Raw genomic sequence first — 17,981 nt, 5'->3', positions numbered from 1 at the left:
CTTCGTTGCAAATTTAATCCCTATCATTATTTCTACATCTCTTTAAACGTTTGCTTCTCTATTTTTGGAACTTGTTAATTCATCATGGCCCTCTTTTTAACCTTTCAAATCAATTTAAACTTCCAAGATCTGTTAAAAATAAACATTTTGAATAATTTCTGAAGTTTGACAGCAATACAGAAAAAACAAAAATTAATATTTATTTGTATTTTGGCCCAAACACACTGTTTTTCAGCAGATATGCTGAGAAATGAGGAATGACTGCCTACGTGTCGGGGTCAATGGTCAGCTGATTGATTAACTCCTTGTAGCAGATAAGGTTCTTTTTTTCATCAACCAGTGCTGTCAGCATTTCATTGGTCTCTTCCTGACTGAAGGCCTCACCTGTTGAACACAAGCATTGAATGAAAATATTAAACATTGATCCATTAATTTGTTGTTTTCCAGCTCACAAACTACTTCAAAGCTTCTGCTTTACCTTCACTTTTCATGTATTTTGCGAGCTCTTGTGGTTCCATGTATCCCCTCCTGTCTTTGTCTAAAACCTGGAATCATAATGCATTTCTGGTTTAATGAACATTGAAGCAAGGTAATAAGGTAACATTATGCTCAATGTTAAATTATCTCCTTGAGGTTTATAATACAGTATATCAATTTTAACAAAAGTTTGTATTCTCGATTAAATAGAAAAATCAAGAAACACGTCAGTCACAGGAACCACGGAATCACTTTGCCTTGCATCCCTGAAAATGCGCGAGAACTGAAAAAAACATGTTCTAAAGAAGAAAAGGTTTACAGCGTGTCCTCTTGGGGAAGAAGACAAATGTCATTTGAAGATTAAAGTTTCACATTTCTTCAGTTTAAAACATTTATGTAATAGGTAGGTTAATGAAAATTAGCTTTAATGGAAACTTGAAGAGTTAACCAAGTGAATCGTGACTTACATTATTTCAGGAAATACACAGTAACAATTATGGATGATTAGACATGAAAACGATGCTGGAACTCTTTTAAAATGCAGGTCAAATAAAATGTGATCGTTGCTGCCTCAGGAATCCTTTGAGGTTTTATAGTCTGTGGTGACGTGAGGTAGGATACAATCTACCAACAGAGATCTCAAGTAAAAACTCAACCATACTTTCCATCCATCTTCTAATCCTGCTATTCCCAGTTGGGATCACGGGAGCCTACCCAGCTTTGACACAGGATAATTGAATCTTCAATTATCCTGTGAAGCATGTTTTTGGACTTTGGGAGGAAGCTGGAGTGCCCAGGGAAACAAAGCAATCACCAGGGGAACATGCAAACTTTACCAGGGCCTTAAGGAAGTTTTACCATTAATTTTCTTTCCTTTACTGTGGCTGCAGGTAAAGCTGAAGAAAGTTATGTGCAGTCATCAGACAAAGACGTGAGACTGTCATTCCCCTTAGTGGACGGAGATCGTGAACTATGGGTCTTGGCGATACAGTGAAACTGGGTGTCCTCTCACCTCAAACGCCTGACGCAAATGCTCTTCAGGAATGGGAGGAAACCTAACAAACAGAATTAAAAATAAAGATTATTTTTCCCGTTTACAAATAGAGCTTTGCACAATTTTCCAAAGTAAACAGGAGGTCCCAGTTAGTCTCAGAATGTAATGGCATGGCAACTATAGTGTAATGAAGATCTTTTTGAGGCAGAGTCATTGACCATGCAATGCTGAATGCTGAGGAGTGATAATGAGGGGATCAGTTGCTCTCAGATAAAGGTGTCAAACTCCAAGTTGCTCATGCAATACAACACCACATACAATGAAAAGTGGGTTCAAATGTTGAATTTATTCAACCCAACAGCACAAGAAGATGTTTCCAAATCTCGTATTGAAGGAGATCACATATTTTTTTGTTTACAGTGTTTTTAGTAAAGTCTGAACCGCCTTGCCATTGGGTCTCTCTAGTACATTATCTGCAGCATGCTAGGTGATAAATGACAGTTTTATTTATCATCATAAAAAAATTGTGTCAGCTGTACAGAAAGGCTAACATGAGTGTGTTTTTCCACTGTTTTTTCTTTTCTGAAGCAGACAAAAAAAGTTGAATGAATTTAAAATGTGACTGGAAAATAATGTAGAAAGCAGAACTTTCTTACTTGTTCTCCATTATTACTTTGGTCATGACTGGTAGGAACTTGTCCAAGTGAACATATCCCATATTGTCCTCCTCCACCTGTGTGAACAGAATTTTGTGACAAAAGTTCTGAAAGATGTTACAAAACAAGAGAGTTAATCAGAGTTAATCAAATGTAATTATAACAAATTTATATGTATTTTTTAAATGTTCTGAATGTGGTGTTTTACATCTGTGAAGATTTTTCAATCATAAATGTTATGGCAGGATGACACAGTTCTTCAGGGTAACTGGACTTTTAAGGTTTATCCGGAAGACATTTCTGCCAGTAGATTCTTCAGTTCTAACTATTGTTAAAGAATTGAATGCTATTTATATGCTGACTATTTTGAAGGTGTGGCAAAATGTGGCTTTAAAATATATTACAACAATCTATATGAGGCAAAATTAAACTGCAGGGGGGGCCCTGGGCACATAAGTGTGTGAGGCCCTTTCAACAGTCATTTAAATGTTTTATCTTTCGTTTTTACATCTTTTTTATATAAAATAAATTACACTACTGAAGTCATTGTACCAACCGTGGCAATACAGCAAATAAGCCTGAAATCAAGGCCTGACTGACTAAAAGAGTGAGAAGTTGCGCAAATAGACGGTCCGTGCTTTTCATCAATGCTTATTTTTATTTATTTTTGTGATTCTCTTGGACTGCTGCTGCGCAATGATCAACATGCGCAAAGCGCGTAAAACAAGGATTCGGCACGCACTAAAGTTTTTAGGTTAAAACAATGCAACAGAGAATAAAGAATTGATACAAAAGCGGCTGAATCAAAAAAAAATTAGCTCTTAAGTTGATTCTGCGGGTCAACATATATTTTCTGTAAAATCAGCGATACGACGTTACAGTCAGACCACGCGACACCTAATCATCCTATATTTGCTGCTCCAATGATGGCCAAACGCTCCTGAATGAGGAGGTACAAGAAGGGGGTGAAGGCTCCAGCTGTCCAGATATGGACAGAAACAGATGGAGAGAAAAAAAAGCGCACGGAGAGATGCGCAAAAAAAAAAAAAAGAAAAGAAATTTCAAAGTAAAAGTTTGTTGTACTTGTAGGAAGGTCTAGAAGAAGCAAATGGCACACTATTTTGCCCGCCTGCGAGGAGGGCGGAACTTACTGACCTCATCCACGAAGCGATGGATGTCTGCTTTGGTGGGGAAACATCCCAGCGAATAGATGATGGTGCTGACCTCACTGCAAAACAACATTTTCGGAGTGGGCGCTGAGTTACTCTTGACTTGTTTGAGTTAATGAAATAAGTTTGGGATCTTTAAAGCTCACCGGACGTCCACGGTGTTGTCAGCTTTGTGGTCAAACACGTGAAAGGCTGCGCGGATTTTCCTCTGGATTTCTGATAACCAAAGCACAAATAGACTGTATTCATCTAATTTATATATTGAAAAAAATAAATGAATTGTAATAACAAAAACTAAACAAATTTTAAACCAGTAAAGAAACTCTGACTGACCTGCTGTTTCACCGGCTTCCGCCATGTCTGCCTGGTGTTGTCGTGTTGCTTAGCAACCGAGTGACACCCTACTTAATATTCTTTTACCAACAAAAAAAATGTACTGTTTCCTTAATAACCTAATTAATTCTGAGACACTTAATGACCTATAATGATATCTGTTTGCATATTGGATAAATAATTTTTCCAACTCATCAAGTCTAAAACTTTATCTGAAAAAGCTTACAGTGGGGCAAAAAAGTATTTAGTCAGTCACCAATGGTGCCAAAGTTTTACTACTTAAAAAGATGAGAAAGGCCTGTACTTGTCATTATACCTCAACTATGAGAGACATAATAAGAAAACAATTCCAGGAAATCACAGCGTCTGACTTTTAAAGAACTTTTTTCTCAAATTATGGTGGAAAATAAGAATTTGGTCACCTACAAACAGGCAAGATTTCTGGCTCTCATAGACCTGGAACTTCTTCTGTAAGAGGATCCTCTGTCTGCCACTCGTCACCTTAATTACTGGCACCTGTTTGATGGTTGTCTGAAAATGTATGCTTGTCTATAGAAAATACACCAGTACACAACCTTAAGCTGTCTAAGGACACCAGAAACAAAAATGTTGACCTGCACCAGGCTGGGAAGACTGAATCCGCTAAAGGTAAGCAGCTTGCTGTGAAGAAATCAACTGTGGGAGCAATTATTAGGAAATGGAAGACATACAAGACCACTGATAATCTACCTCCCTCTGGGGCTCCCTGGAAGATGTTCTCCCCCCGTGGGGTCGGAATGATCACAATGAGCAAAAATACACAACCACACAACCACACAATTAGACCTAGTGAATGACGTGCAGAGAGCTGGGACTAAAGTAACAAAGACTACATCTGTAACACACTACGCCGCCAGGGACTCAAATCCTGCAGTCCCAGACATATCCCCTTGCTAAAGACAGTACATGTTTGCTAGAGAGAATTAAGATGATAAGATTATTCAGAAGAGGACTGGGAGAATGTCCTATGGTCAGATGAAATAAATAAAACTTTTTGGTAAGATCGATACTCGTCGTGTTTGGAGGAGAAAGAATACTGAGTTGCATCCAAAGAACACCGTACCTGCTGTAAAGCATGGGGGTGGAAACCTCATGATTTGGGGCTGTTTCTCAGCAAAGGTACTGCTGATCCGTGTAAAGGAAAATTTTAATGAGGCCATGCATTGTCAGATTTTGAGTGAAAACCTCCTTCCATAAACAAAGGCAATGAAGATGAAACATGGCTGGGTCTTTCAGGATGACAACGACTCCAAACATACTGCCTGGGTAACAAAAGAATGACTTTTTAAGAAGCATTTCAAGGTCCTGGAGTGGCCTTGCCAGTCTCCAGATCTCAACCTCATAGAAATTCTTTGGAGGGAGTTGAAAGTCTGTTTTGCCCAGCGACAGCCCCAAAACATCCCGGCTCTAGAGGAGATCTGCATGGAGGAACATTCCAAAATACCAGCAACGGTTTGTGAAAACCTTGTGAAGACCTACAGAAAACATTTGCCTGCTGTCACTGCCAACAAAGGTATATGTATAACAAAGTATTGAGTTGAACTTGGGTTGTTGACCAAATACTTACTATACACCATAATTTACAAATAAGTTCTTTGAAAATCAGACTGGGATTTTTCAGAATTTTTTATTTTATTTTGTCTCTCATAGTTTAGGTATATCTATGAAGAAAATTACAGGCCTCTCTTATCTTTTTAAGTGGGAGAACTTGCACTATTGGTGGCTGAATAAATACTTTTTTGCCCCACTGGATATTTAGTAAAATTGTATTATTACAGTCGGGATAGGCTCAGGCAGCCCTGTTACCCCAAAAGGGAACAAATGGATTAGAAGATGAATGAATGAATGAATGAATGAATGAATGAATGAATGAATGAATGAATATATTATTGGGGCAATCTGATTTCATTTTTTTATTTATTCTTTGAAGTCTATTATCATTTTATCAAGGGAAACATGAATTTTTGTGCCACACATTGAATCAGGAAAAGCACATCAGTATAAATATCACCTGAGTAGATTCCTTACAGATGCTTGAAGGCATGCAGAGACTACAGTGCATTCTGGCTGCATTTATGCTGGATATTACCGAGACAAGTTATCATCAAAATGTAGTAATGATTAGGAAACTACTGTTGTGTACTGCACAGTGAAAACACCGTGTATGAAAAGTATGACCAGAGATTTACTAGTGAGACAAATGATGAATAAATAAAGCATCAAATCTTACCAGAAAATGTGCAATAATGATAATGATAGATTTCAATGCTCCTGTGGGGTGTTTTAACTTTTAGAAATTAAAAGTTATAGGAACAACATCATGCATGGAAAGCAAAAGATGACTTTTCATTGTCTGGCACACGTTTGACAGCTTAGAGTGGACAGTGAGTCCTCAGAACCAATAAAGCCCTTTTTTTGGGATAAGGGAGGAGGAAATCTTCCCAAGAAGAACATTTTCATAGAGTTTCATATTTCTGGTTGTCCCTGGTGTACAGGGACTCCTTCCTGTTCTTCTACAGGGGCGTCCTCAATTTGTTGTTGATTATATTTATCTATTTGTTGTATGTCTTTGTCCGCCTGTGTTTCCTGATTTTGTATTTCCTCCTCTTGAGGGTGAAAGTCTTCCCGAGGATCCTCTTGCTGTTTGTTGTCCACTGCTCCTGCATTTTGCTCCTCTGTGATGATGGCTGATTGCCTGTTCTCCACAACCACCTCCTGCTTCGTTTGAGGTATCTGGTTGATCTGTGAGCCCTTTGAGGTAGCAAGTGTCATATAAAGTCATTGCCAAAACAAACAAAATGGTGTATCATTTTAAAAACCAAAACAAAATGTGTGTTGATCTGGAAGTACCTGTGTGTGAGTGAGTGGAGACAGCAACTCAGAGGGGTCCAGCAGCCCATCATGGTTCAAATCCTGAGTCTGGAGTAAGAAATCCACCGTAGACACTATCTAAACCACCCAAAGGGATGCAAATATGTGGTCAGAAAGGAAACTACACCCAAATACAATGACAGCTCTAAAACACCAACTAATCCAGGGGTCCACAACCTGAGGTTCCGTACCCACATAAGGCTCCTTTATCCCTCCATTGTGGCTCTTTGGCTTTGAAGAAAAATGCTAACGATTTGAATAAAAATATTTTTTTGTAGTTGTGATTGATTTGTTTTAGTTAATATAGTTTATTTCATTTATTTTTAGATTTTTAAAATAATGATGGGAAAAGGTTTCGTGAGAGGCGTTTGTTATTAGAATCATTTTAAAGCTCACATAGGCTTTTTAAAATTGGATGTTGTGATGTTTATATTTAATAGTAAAAGGAGAGAAAGGATGAAAGTTCACCAAAGTCATAATGATAGAAAAGTTCATGTTTGATTGACTTTCTTACATTTTTTATTCAAATAAATCTGCTGCCGCAGAAGGATCTTATTTAATAAAGGATGTATTTTATTTTGAATGGAACTTGTTTGTGCTGGTGTCAAAAGTAAGAAATGATATACAAAAAATTATAAAACTTTTACAATTCAATTTTTATCACTATCTAAAATTTAATGGTCACAAAAACATAAATCAAGTGTATTTTTTTACATGTGTCAAATTTCTTTTTCAGTTTGATCCTTCATTAATGGAGTTATGTGGGTTTTAATAAGCTTACAAAACTCAAAAGGATTTATGCTAGAATAACAAGCAAACATATGTTTTCTATGCAACTGTAATTGTCACTTTAAAAAGTTATAATAAATAAATGATGAGTTATTTAACATTAAGGAGTATTTACATTTATTTTTCATTACATTTAGTTACATGTATAAGTTATATCTGGCCCTTTGAGGACAGCCACTATGCTGATGTGGCCCTCAGTGAAAATGAGTTTGACACCCCTGTTCTAAACAGTGCAGAGGGACTTTGTGGCTCTCATTGGCGTTCAAGAAACTGGACCAAATGGTTCTATTATAGGGTTAAAGGTTGCAGACCCCTGATTTACACAAAGTCACTCCAGCTCACCAGCTCGCTGGCATCCGCTTGACCTGAATGATGTTTGCTGTAGTCAGAGAGCAGCTTCATCATCTCCAAACCATCCAAGAACCCACTGCGATCAAAGTCATACAGACGGAACAGGAAGAAAACCTCTGAAGCAAAAAAAGAACACTATGAGAGACGCTGGATGCCAAACTCATCTGACACTTTAAAAAAAAAAAAAACACAATCTCTGAGCTTTGGTGATGAAAGCATGGAGCAGTTTTGTCGTCTGAAAACCCACGAACCTGAACAATTTTTACTTTGCTGGAATTGAGATGCAATATGGAGGCCATAGTACATATGACCATATAAGGAACCCAACTGTTGTCTCCTACAAGAAGTCATGAGGTTTGCTTGTTATAAGAGATCAACGTATTCATCTGAAGGCTGTGAGGTTTAAATGATGAACAGTTATAAACTAGAGTCAAGAAACAAAAATCTTCTATTTATGACACATTTTTCATCCTTCCAGAAGCTAAAACGACTTATGTGAAAAGTTACCTTCTGTATTGTGATCTAAGCTCATCTTCTGCAGGTTTTTAACATGTTTATTGGTTGTTAAAATTATTATTTCTTAATATAATTATCTCTTAAGGGTTGTGATTGAAACTCCAGCATTTTCTCTTAAACATGCGATCAGCTCTTTAGATGCAAGTCAAGCTGCCACAACTCAAAAGGATCTGTTTTAGTTAGCACTGACAAAACAACAAAAATAAATCAAGGTTGAAAAATGAGCTGCTTTTTAACATTTTTGTCAAAGTGATTGAATGGGAAATAAATGTCAACTGTACACTTTTGGGAAAACAAATAAACAATTATCTCTCAGCTCTGCATTAGAATAAACAGAGTACCTTGTTCCCAGGAAGTGATCTCTGGTCCTCCTTGGTGGTTTTTCAGAATAGGCTGAATGTAACTCTGCAACAATCTGTGGCGACACACAGCACGGTTTTTATTTTTACAAAAAAAAAATCTTAAAAGTATCAAACAGAAAATTCTGTAGATTAATCCAAATCTTACACGCATGTGACCAAGAGAGAGCATTGAGGATTGAGGAAGAAGCTACAGTCAAAAGAATTTGTTTCTTATTTGTTCTCCATTTAAAGTGAAACATTAACTTTATTGTGAAATAATGGCTTGCTTTAAATAAGAAACATAAAAGAAAGAAACATTAGGAAGAGTCAAAGTTCAGAGAAATGTGTCTGTATAAAATTCCCAACAGTTTTATAGTACAAGAGCAACCAAAGTTCAAGAGAGACAAGATTGTAGCTACTGACTCAGTCTGTGTGCTGACTGAAGTCTGACAATATTACCATTAAACACTAAAGACTAAAAAGAATAATGACCAACATATATGGAAATGTAGAATACTCTTATGGGTTTTGTTAAAGATCATATTTGGTGTTCTTATTTCAATTTTTAAAATGTTCTCCAGTCCTGAAGTGGGATTCTGTAAAGTCCTCGCAAGAAATGAAACAAAAATCAGCCTCATTGCTTCTACTTTGAGTCAAAGAAAATCTGATGAGAAGCCAAGCTAACCACTTCAAATCCATTCAACATGTCATTATAGTTTGAGATAATAGTAAGCTTGGTTCTCCAGCATGGCGTTCTCCCTGAGATCAGCTGTGGTTGACTGCTGCAGCAACTGTCTGGCTGTACAAATGCATAAAACACTGAAAAGATGGGGTGGATATGAATCCAAAATACTCAACATGGCCACTGAACAGTATAAAACTTGATGCATCTTTAAAGGTCCTTCCAGATTTCTTCTCTACACACTTCCATTATTACTGTAATGATTACTTAGGAATGGCAAGAAAAACAAATTTAGTGTTTTATAAGAACAGGTTAAAGGGCATCATTCAGCAGCCACTCACCTGTGTTCCTCCTCTCTGGAGCCAAAAGGATTAAGTAAAGTTCCAGGAGGGAGCTGACTCTCCACCGGTTCCACACTGTGAAGATAAACACATCAATATGAGCCCTATTCCATCCATCAGCTGGAAAGATTATCATGAACACGGGTGTGTTTATTTAATCTCATGTTTATTTATTTAAATGAAAATATCCACTAAGTGTCTTCTATGAAGACCAGAATTTGTTTGTTGAGGGTACAAATGTGAGAAGATGAGCATCATCGTGGTAGGAAGGTGAGCTTACATTTGCCCTGGAGCTGAGCTGCCTGGGCTCAAGAGCAGGAAGACAGACAGGACCCATTGCAGCAGCCGGACAGGATGGAAATCCATCTGTGCACCTGAAGGACAAACAGGCCACATCATCAAAAGTAAACACAAGTCTCTTGAGATCAAGTTTCACCAGCAGAGGGATGTTTTTCTAAAGCCTTCAGCAGCTTTGTTTTCCTCCTCTTGTCTTATGTGTGCAGGCTCCTGGCACCGCAGCACCATCGCCTCCTTTCACAGCAGACAATGAGCTCCCCCAGCACCGATGCTCTGACAGCTGGGCACCCACACAGATCCTTTAAACACCACTTCTGTTCCCTTTCTATCGCAAAAATATTCCTGCGCTGGATTTACCTTGACGTTGTCGCAGATGTGCTCTAACCGGGATGTCCTGGTGGAGAAAACGAGCATACCTTTAGTGTTCGCAGTGTAGACGTTCACGGGCGTTGGACGCAACCGGTCATAATGGACTCATGACTGCAGGATTGTCGCGGAGCTCAACGCCACGCTTCCCGGTCTGCACTGCGCAGTATGGGCTGCGTTCTTGTTGCCATGGAGATTTTTGGGTCAAATGACAGGTTCCACGTGGAAGTAAAGCGAGCTAGCGCGTTTGCGACGAGGCTGAAGTTGGCGTCCGATTTTTACTTTGTTCTGATTCTGCAGTTAAGGGAAAAACTATTATTCACAATAAAACAGGTCTTGTGAGAAAGACGGTTTGAAACTGTCTGTCTAAATGAGCCACTTGTGTTCACAAATTAGCATTTTTTGTGCACAAACAAGTATTTTACTATCATCACTTCCTACTATTTGTGACCACAAAATACTAAGCCGTGCACAGAAAACAGGCAACTTTTTATGCCCATAAAATAATAATTTTTACCCCCCAAAAATTAAACTGTGCGCATTTCTCACAAATTAGAACATTTTCATAAAACAATAAATGTTGTTTGTTGCTGTTTAAAAGTTCTTCCAATGTACTGTACAGACACATTCAACTGCCTTTGTACAGCAGATGTTTTTATTGGACCAACCAAGTTGAATGAGTTGAATAGATTTTCCTGTAACGTTTTTCAAATCGGAAGCTAACTTCCTACTGGTGGATTGGCGCTCGTTTGTCCCGGTTTGCGTCGTGCGCCACGTCCTCACCGACACCCACCACAGGCGGGGTAAGAAGCTCTCAGACGGAGCTGTTCTGTGTTAAAGTTCAGTTTCAATCTCCTGAATGTGAGATAAACCTAACAATGATGCAAAGTTGGAACACTTAAGTTCTAGTGTACATTTATAGAGGGAATGCCTCCACGCTCATTTTGTTGCTGGTCACATCATTTCAAGGCAGTAATGTTAAAAAAGGTTTATTTTTGAATCTGCCTACTTTAACTGTGAAATGTCTCATTCATCAGTACATTTAACTTAGTATTTTCAGTCCAGACTACTCTTTTAATTACAAACATTTTCTGCTGTTTCTACTTTTCATATTTCTTCCTTTTATTAACCTTCTTTATTGAATTAAGTAATAAACAGTTTTGTGCATTCCATCTGTTGAAAGATGCAGTACTTGTATTTATGGTACTACTTATATTTACTTATATCTGATTACTTTACACAAGGAAGGAAAAAAATCTTGAAATTAAGAGATTTTACCCCAGCAGTTCTACTCTTTGGCCATAAGGTGTCTCTGTAACCCTCTATTTTGAAAGAATCTTGTGTACTTTTTATAGTTGTGCACAACGGTCAAAAAGATCAGTGTTACTAACTTCAGAAGTTACCAGTTTAACCCTTGTGCTATCCAAGGCACTTTGACATTGGGAGTGCGATAATCTAGACCCACTAGACAGTGCGCTGAACTTTTATCTTCAATTATTTGTGAACCTCACTGGTGTCCATGGATTACATGAAATTCAATTCAATTCAATTTGTATAGCCCAAAATCACAACAGCAGTCGTCTCGATGGGCTTCGAAGTAAAACATGACCTCAAAAGGATCAAAAGAAATCCTCTCCACCTTTATCCACCATATCACGGTAGGGAGAACACATAAATGGTCATCTTGACCTCATAGGATAGCACAAGGGTTAAGAGCAAACACAAAATTTTTTCTCATAAAGGTTTTTTTGTAATGTTTCAAATGTCTTTTGTTTTTAATGGTTGACAACTACATATTTAAAATAACTAGTGCCACACAGAGGGACTATATTTTGTTTTACAATGAACAAAAGTATGTAGTTTAGCAAAAATCTCGAAATAGATTTGAATTTTTATTCAAACTGTGATGTAGGAGCCCAAAAGACCCCAGTTTTTTTTCTTTTTCTTTTTTTTTTAACATTTCCTTAGTAAAAACACAAACCATTCAACTAAATAGACCTTACAAACGGATTTTATTTTAGAGCCACTGGTTAATAAACATTATTATTTAAATTTTTATCAAAGTTTTGATCCAGCTTCACAGAACAAATTAGAGCTGAAAATGGTTACGTTGTTTTTAACATAAATGCTACAATACAATGTTTTAGTTCCCCTATCGTCGAAAACAGTAACATTAAAAATGGTTGTCCGATAAAGTACAAAGAGGAGAGACGAAAATCACAATGGAAACTCTTTATTCTAGTTAATTAACTAACTTGAAGGGTTTATGTGGTCTGAGCAGTGCATGTGTAGGATTAATTGTCTCACCTGAACTTTGTGCAGTTCACTCCAGATCAGAGCCAGCAGGGGTCACCGGCAGAGATGAGTAGAGAGGACTCGTTGTACTTCATGTTTTATCAACGGCGCCACCTCTGTGATGCTGTACTTAGAGTGGGTGACACAGAATTTCACGTACACAAGATCATCTTGTATGCCTGTAGCCCATACTTCAGGTGAGAATATTATGGGATTTCCTGGAAAAACTCTGCTGTATTTTTACTTTAAAATGAACACTATGGGTAATTCTTGGAAGAAAAATATATATAACCTAACCCGAACCTCTTAAAAAAATATGCAAACAAAAATAGCAGGAACAAATATTTTAATCCGGGATTCTAATCATGAAAATTACATTTTTTTTACATTTCAATTTCAATTTCAAATAAATGACCTCCTAAAAAGAAGACAGTCCTTTTAAGCTTTAATTTCTTGACCTTGCATGTTGGTTTCAGTCTTTAAAATCTTTCAGACAGAAACATGGCAGCATGTAAAATTGTTGTGAATTTTGCAAAAATGTACAAAGTAAGAGCAGGGTGAACCACGATTTCGCCCGTCTGTGACAGGCTCTCTGTGACCATGAAAGGGATTAAACAAGTTTATAGAAGGATGTAAAAAGTCTTTTTTTAAATTAAGTATTTAGTTCTGTTGTCATGTAGTCACTGGTCCTCCCCTCCCAGCTTTAGGTCCTTGTTTTTTCACTTTGCTTCACAGGAATTTGTTCACTCACTGGTCAGGTCCAGACTGTCGGATCTTTGACGTGACCGAGGTGTCGTCTGACACGATGAACCTCATCATTGAGTTCTGTTACACTGGATTTGTTCCTGTCACAGAAGCCAACGTTGAAGAACTGTTTGTAACGGCAGATCGCTTCGACATACCCGGCCTTATGCAAGTCTGCTCCGACTTTTTGGAGAGCATGCTGATGCCAGAGAACTGCATCGGCATCTGGTTGTTGGCAGACTCGTACTACTACCCCGAACTGAGACACAAGGCTTTATCCTTCATCCTGAAACATTTTGAGATGGTGGCTGTGGCCTCTAAACAGTTCCCTTTGCTCCCTGTTCATCATCTCATTCAAATCATTCAGTGCAATCAGCTCCTCGTGAAGAAGGAAGAAACTGTGTACGAAGCTGTCCTAAAATGGATCTCGTATTCACTGCAGGAACGAGCAAAATACATTTCTCTGCTCTTTCCACACGTAAGTAGCTTAGCTTGACACATGCTCTACTTTGCTGAAGTAGTTCACAGAAAGCTTTGATAAATTCAAGAGTTTAATGGACAATTACTATTACTAAAAATGTAAAAACATTAAGGTTTTTCCGCATCAAACACCATCCTTTAACATACAGGGAATCCTTTCCTCCTGCACATGTTCATGTTCTCTAGTCTGTTGGTCCTGCCGTCCACTCATTCCCTCTGTAATGTTCACTGAACTAAACTGGAGCTGTTAATTCTTTCATGCAAACTGAAAATACCTTGGGAAAAAATGCAACTTTGTTACATTAAAAAAACACAACAAAACCAAACTTTTTTATTTTATTTTTGCTTAATCTTCACATGAATCTGCAAAGCCAGAGCTCTGAGAATTTCTTTGTTTGACTGCACACGATCACAAGCTAGGATGGTTACATGCTGGAGGCTATGTGGGAGCAGGAGTACATTCTAGGAGTGTTTTGGTAATACACCTCATAAGACACAGAAATACCATGGAACCTGGATGAAAACATGCTTTAATTTTGATTGAAAATCAAAATATTTTTTTAAAAGCAGAACATTTTGGAGTTGTTGTTTTTTTCAAAACTGTGACTTTTGTTTACATTTTAGTGCTAGTTGCACCATAGGTTGATGGTCCTCAGGGAAAATGCAAACATATCGAAATGATGCGTTCATGTGGTGTTGGAATGATCCAACTCCTACTCTGAAAACACACAGGAACATCAGAAAAACAACAAATCACCCAACACCACATGAATGCAGAATTCCAATAGTTTTTTTTTCTTTGTTTGCCTGGTTCCATACTTTTTTGCGGTAATTTAGACATTAACAAACTGATGGTCAGGTCTTCAGTTGTTTTTTTAACTAGTTACTTTTTATATTCTGAGAGCAATGAGTTGAATATTACTGAAAAATAGTATATTAAATAATAAATACATTTTACGCTAAAGTCTTTCGGCAGTTTGTCTCTTCAAAAACGTTTAACCAGGTTTCAGATTTTTGTTATTTGTGAATTTTCTTTAATTCTATATCACTGCTGCTCAATTCTGGCCCTCAGGGTCAGCCCAAACAAGCTGGGTGATGGACTTTAACGTCCAGGGTAGATCTGTCTATTAGTAACAGGATTCTACATTATGTCCCAACATTCATGAACACTCCCAAGAGCAGAAACTCCTTTGACGACTTTTAATGCCTTTATTGTTCACTTTTGTGAGTTAGAATTATGAGTATTGAACTGATGTCAGCGTTGTCATTAGGAAAATTATTGAGATGTTGCTTTTGCAATTTTAAATGAACTCATTTTATTTTGTCTCCATGTAGGTCAGACTTGCTTTAATGGATGAAATCTACATCTGCAAAAATGTGATGAAAAACCCCCTGGTGTATTTAAGCCAAGACGTTCGACTGATTGTCCTCAAGACGGCAAAAGCTATCCACCAACACAGCACACAAAAATTCCTAAAAACCACGCACTGGTACCCTTTGATTCCTCCCCGACTTCCCCCTGCCTTGATCTATGCTATAGGAGGGTGGAGTAATGGCAACCCCATTAGTACCATTGAGGCATACAACCCCTGCACCAACCACTGGGTGAACTTAACTTTCACAGAGGAAGCTCCCCGTGCTTACCATGGATCTGCTGTCCTCAATGGGTGTCTTTACTGCATTGGTGGATATGACAGAGTCACACAGCTCAGCTCTGTGAGCAAGTTAGACCTGAAGATGCACACCTGGCAGGAAGTGTCACCAATGCACAGAAAACGCTGCTTCGTCAGCGTGACAGTGTTGAATGGATTAATCTATGCACTAGGGGGATACAATGGACTCCGAAGACTTGAAAGTGCTGAACGCTTTGACCCCAAAAGAAACCAGTGGACATTCATTTCATCAATGCACGAGCGAAGAAGTGATGCCAGTTGCGTATCCTTCGATGGCAAGGTAGGGGGCTAAGTTATGATATCTTTACTTAGGAGGTGTGAAAAGGTTATTGAATTTGATATTGTTAAGTACAGCAAGGATTTTAGATAAAAATGTAAACAAACAGTAGCCCTATTTACTTTTTGCCGTAGTCACAAAGACCCTTATGGGTGGAGATGGGCTGTCTGCAGGTGAAAAATTTCCATTCTTCCTACATCTTCGCAATACACTTACCACACCGCAACAATTCCATTGTCATAAGGTTCCTTAAGGTGGCTCCACGAGCTTTAGGGAAACTAGCAAACACACCTGCACTCTTCTTAAGATGCAAACTGTCCTAACTACAACCCCCCACAAGCCCGGACAACCCAAAAACCCACAGCCACCTATGGGGGTTGACCTACTTAAGTGTATGTGACTAAGACATTAGCTAGTTAATTTAGCTCAAATATCAAATTTTAAACTTCTCTACACATCCTTCCAGGTATACATCTGTGGAGGCTTCACAGGGATGCATTGCCTGGCAACAGTTGAGTGTTATGACCCAAGAACTGACCAGTGGACGATGATGGCCTCTATGAGCAGCCGGCGCAGTGGTGTTGGAGTCGCTGTCTATGAAAACCAAATATTTGCGGTGATTATTTCATTTTCTTACCTTGCTGTGAGGAAAAGATTCTTCCTGGAAAATGTTTTTGCATCGCCAACTTCAAAGATTGTTAGTATTCAGTCTTGAGAACAGTGTCTGTCAACACGAAGAACTAAATGTATTATGGTACGTTGACACCAGGCTTTGAGTGACCACTTCCAAAGAAAAGTCTATGTAAACGCACACATTTTCATGCTTTGAGCTTCCATATTCAAAACTCATCTTCACTGTGCAAGTTTTTGAGTCATTTTTGGGTTCTATGTACAAATTGAATGCACATTGAAAGTTAAACCAGTTGAACTTTGACTAATCAGGGACTTGGATTTGGTCGTGACGTACGGGTCAAACCATGGAAGTGCCAACTGTTTGAAAATTGATCATGGAGGAGAAATTAATAACTGCAGTTTGTTCCTGGCTGGAAGTGTATGACACCAAGTTTTTCATATATCAGAATAGAGCTGTGAAAGAAAAAGCCTGGAAAAAAATTTGCCAGATTTGCAGTGTTCAACATTTTCACACTGTACTCACTCTTCCAACTGTAGGAACATGTGCTAGTAACCCTTGAGCTATCCTAGGCACTTTAACATTGGGAGTTGGGTCATCTAGACCCACTAGACAGTGCGCTGAACCTTTTTTCTTCAATGATTTGTGATCTTCACTGGTGTCCATGAATTACATGAAATCTTTCCACCTTTATCCACCTTTGTCATGGTAGGAATAACACTTCAATGTAAGGGTGGGGTCATCTAAGATAGCACAAGGGGTATTCTGTAGCGACAGTCCAGTGCAAACACCAAATGCTAAAACTGGTTGCAGGGTCTTGAATGCGCCACGCGAGCCCAATGTGTACGTAGCATTACAGCTAATATGTTTTTAATATGTGAATTAGAATCTAAACATCCACCCAAAATATTAGAACAAGAGAAATATCTAATTTCCCCCATCTCTTTTCCCATGCAGATTGGTGGTTTCAGTGGAACGGAGCGCTTAGCAACTGCTGAGGCCTACAATCCCAACACCAACGCCTGGGAAACTGTGAGGCCCATGCTGTGTCCTCGCAGCAACTTTGGCATCTCAGTGATCAACAGCTGCCTCTTTGTAGTGGGAGGCTACAACGGCAACCACACCACCATGGAGGTTGAGTTCTACAACAGCCAAACCAACAAGTGGACTGATGCCCGTGACATGGCGGTTTCCCGCAGCGCACTGAGCTGCTGCATGGTAGAAGAACTCAACGACATCATGGATTACATCACACCCTTTTCCCCCCTTCTAGCACTACCGACTGCAATGCAGTAGATGGAGGGATGAAATAAATGCAAGCAGAGTAAAGCACAATGTCAAATAAACCTAGTTGGTGCATCCTTTTTCAGCAGTCCTGCTGTAATTTTGCTGGTGTTACAATGTCCCTAAAATACAGGTAAAGCATTGTATAAACATATTCTTTGGGAACAAAAAAACACGGTGGCTGGGAGTGTGTGTTGGGGTGGGGGGTCGCAGCAGTCTTTCCTTTTGCATAATGATCAAAATAAACCCGAAAAACTCTACTGTTTATAAAGCAAAAATTGGGAGTACTTTCACACTAACCTGTTTGAGCCCACCTACCTGCCTATCAAAAGCCCTTACTCCTTTTAATACACAAATTTGAACTCTAAAAACATT

The 17,981-nt window shown here is 38.5% G+C and overlaps 3 protein-coding genes across 4 annotated transcripts; 1 reads left to right on the top strand and 2 right to left on the bottom strand.

The window, feature by feature from the left end:
* Positions 1–175: 175 nt before the first annotated feature.
* On the bottom strand, positions 176–3,966 carry efcab2 (EF-hand calcium binding domain 2). The gene is made up of 7 exons (XM_004067258.4): positions 3,630–3,966; positions 3,443–3,512; positions 3,283–3,355; positions 2,128–2,204; positions 1,490–1,532; positions 479–545; positions 176–384 (listed from the first exon to the last, which is right to left on the bottom strand). Exons 1-7 carry the CDS (start codon positions 3,652–3,654, stop codon positions 266–268), a joined length of 474 nt encoding a protein of 157 aa, XP_004067306.1. The 5' UTR covers positions 3,655–3,966; the 3' UTR covers positions 176–265.
* Positions 3,967–5,557: 1,591 nt separating this feature from the next.
* cgref1 (cell growth regulator with EF-hand domain 1) lies at positions 5,558–10,488 on the bottom strand. 2 transcript variants are annotated; one of them, XM_004067256.4, is made up of 7 exons: positions 10,214–10,488; positions 9,840–9,933; positions 9,560–9,634; positions 8,537–8,610; positions 7,671–7,795; positions 6,519–6,617; positions 5,558–6,419 (listed from the first exon to the last, which is right to left on the bottom strand). In XM_004067256.4, exons 2-7 carry the CDS (start codon positions 9,923–9,925, stop codon positions 6,135–6,137), a joined length of 744 nt encoding a protein of 247 aa, XP_004067304.1. In that variant the 5' UTR covers positions 9,926–9,933; positions 10,214–10,488; the 3' UTR covers positions 5,558–6,134. The 2 variants fall into 2 exon arrangements, with proteins under 2 accessions (XP_004067304.1, XP_004067305.1); XM_004067257.4 differs by having other exon boundaries at positions 10,273–10,485.
* A 318-nt stretch (positions 10,489–10,806) lies between these two features.
* LOC101168357 (kelch-like protein 10) lies at positions 10,807–17,686 on the top strand. Its single transcript, XM_004067376.3, has 6 exons — positions 10,807–11,025; positions 12,545–12,714; positions 13,253–13,739; positions 15,077–15,694; positions 16,158–16,307; positions 17,280–17,686. Exons 2-6 carry the CDS (start codon positions 12,584–12,586, stop codon positions 17,616–17,618), a joined length of 1,725 nt encoding a protein of 574 aa, XP_004067424.1. The 5' UTR covers positions 10,807–11,025; positions 12,545–12,583; the 3' UTR covers positions 17,619–17,686.
* The last annotated feature ends 295 nt before the right edge of the window (positions 17,687–17,981 follow it).

Source organism: Oryzias latipes, chromosome 3, assembly GCF_002234675.1.
Source record: "Oryzias latipes chromosome 3, ASM223467v1".
Taxonomy (NCBI): Eukaryota; Metazoa; Chordata; class Actinopteri; order Beloniformes; family Adrianichthyidae; genus Oryzias; species Oryzias latipes.
This window is presented reverse-complemented; position numbering and strand designations above follow the sequence as displayed.